This window comes from Priapulus caudatus, unplaced genomic scaffold (genome assembly GCF_000485595.1).
Source record: "Priapulus caudatus unplaced genomic scaffold, Priapulus_caudatus-5.0.1 Scaffold1857, whole genome shotgun sequence".
NCBI classification, from domain to species: Eukaryota; Metazoa; Priapulida; class Priapulimorpha; order Priapulimorphida; family Priapulidae; genus Priapulus; species Priapulus caudatus.
Window position 1 is genome coordinate 19,843 of NW_014578918.1, and position 1,395 is coordinate 21,237.

Here is a 1,395-nt window from a genome sequence, read left to right on the forward strand (position 1 = left end):
TCTCTCTCTCTCTCTCTCGCTCTCTCCCGCTCTCTCCCGCTCTCTCCCTCTCTCTCTCTCCCTTTCTCTCTTGCACCTTCTCTCTCACAGACCCCCTCTCTATTACCCTCTCCCCCGCCCTACATAGGTACTCCGTTCGTACACGTGTCTACAGTGATTGAGCTTGTATGTGTACAGATAACAGAGATACTCCTCCCCTGCCATGTACAGATGGCAGATGGGGTTCGGTAAGGAAGAGCTCGTGACCCCTCACCACTTTCCATCTCGTTACCATGGCAACCCCACCTCCTTTTGCTTCCGCTGGTCGCGTGTGGTCTTGTTACTATGGCAACCCCATATCCTGCTTCCGCTAGTCGCGTGTGGTTCTGTTACCGTGGCAAGCCCACTGCCTCCTGGTTTCCCGGATTGCGTGAGGTCCTGTTACCATGGCAACCCAGTCTCTTCCTGCTTCACCTGGTCATGTGCGGTCCTGTTACCGTGGCAACCCAGCCTCCTCCTGCTTCCCATGGTGGCGTGAGGTCCTGTTACCGTGGCAACCCAGCCTCCTCCTGCTTCCCATGGTGGCTTGAGGTCCTGTTACCGTGGCAACCCAGCGTCCTCCTGCTTCCCATGGTGGCGTGAGGTCCTGTTACCGTGGCAACCCAGCCTCCTGCTTCCTCTGGTGGCGTGAGGTTCTGTTACCGTGGCAACCACACCTTCTGCTTCACATGGTCACGTGCGGTCCTGTTACCGTGGCAACCCAGCTTCCTCCTCCTTCCCACCATGGCGTGAGGTCCTGTTACCGTGGCAACCCAGCTTCCTCCTCCTTCCCATCGTGGCGTGAGGTCCTGTTACTGTGGCAACCCAGCCTCCTCTTGCTTCCCCTGGTCACGTACGGTCCTGTTACCGGGTGACCCCGCCTCCCCGACCTCTCCGGCTTCCTCTGTCACCTCCTCCTCTGCCTCTACCACCCCTCCCAAATTTCCCCGGCGCTTTCCCCCGCTTCCCGGAGGCCTTTGTCTTTGGATCGAACTTCGAACTTCTTGGATCGCGCCTGCCGTCACCGGAACCCCTACTTCCGCCGCGACCTCTGCCACGACCTTCACTGCGACCTCTGCCGCGACCTTCACCACGACCTCCACTGCGACCTCTGTCTTGACCTCCAGCACGACCTCTGTCTTGACCTCTGCCACGACCTCCGCCGTGACGTTCGCTTGTTTCGCCCGGTCGCTGCCACTTGCCGCGCTTCGAAGGGACGTTCCGTTGTTTCTCGCCGTCGGACGCCTTCCGTTTTGCCGCCGCCTTCTCCGGAAACAAGTCTGAAAGAATGGAAAGAAAAGACGCGTGGCGGTGAGAGAGAGAGAGAGAGAGAGAAAGAGAGAGAGAGAGAGAGAGAGAGAGAGAGAGAGAGAGAGA

The 1,395-nt window shown here is 58.9% G+C and overlaps 1 protein-coding gene across 1 annotated transcript in view; it reads right to left on the minus strand.

Annotated features, from left to right (window-relative positions):
- Positions 1–47: 47 nt before the first annotated feature.
- The window catches only part of LOC106817764 (suppressor of SWI4 1 homolog), a gene marked incomplete in the record, with an annotated part of 13,752 nt that continues 12,404 nt past the window's right edge, over positions 48–1,395 (minus strand). The window contains 1 exon segment of the mRNA XM_014822468.1: positions 48–1,298. Within this exon segment, the coding sequence (XP_014677954.1) occupies positions 883–1,298 (416 nt within the window).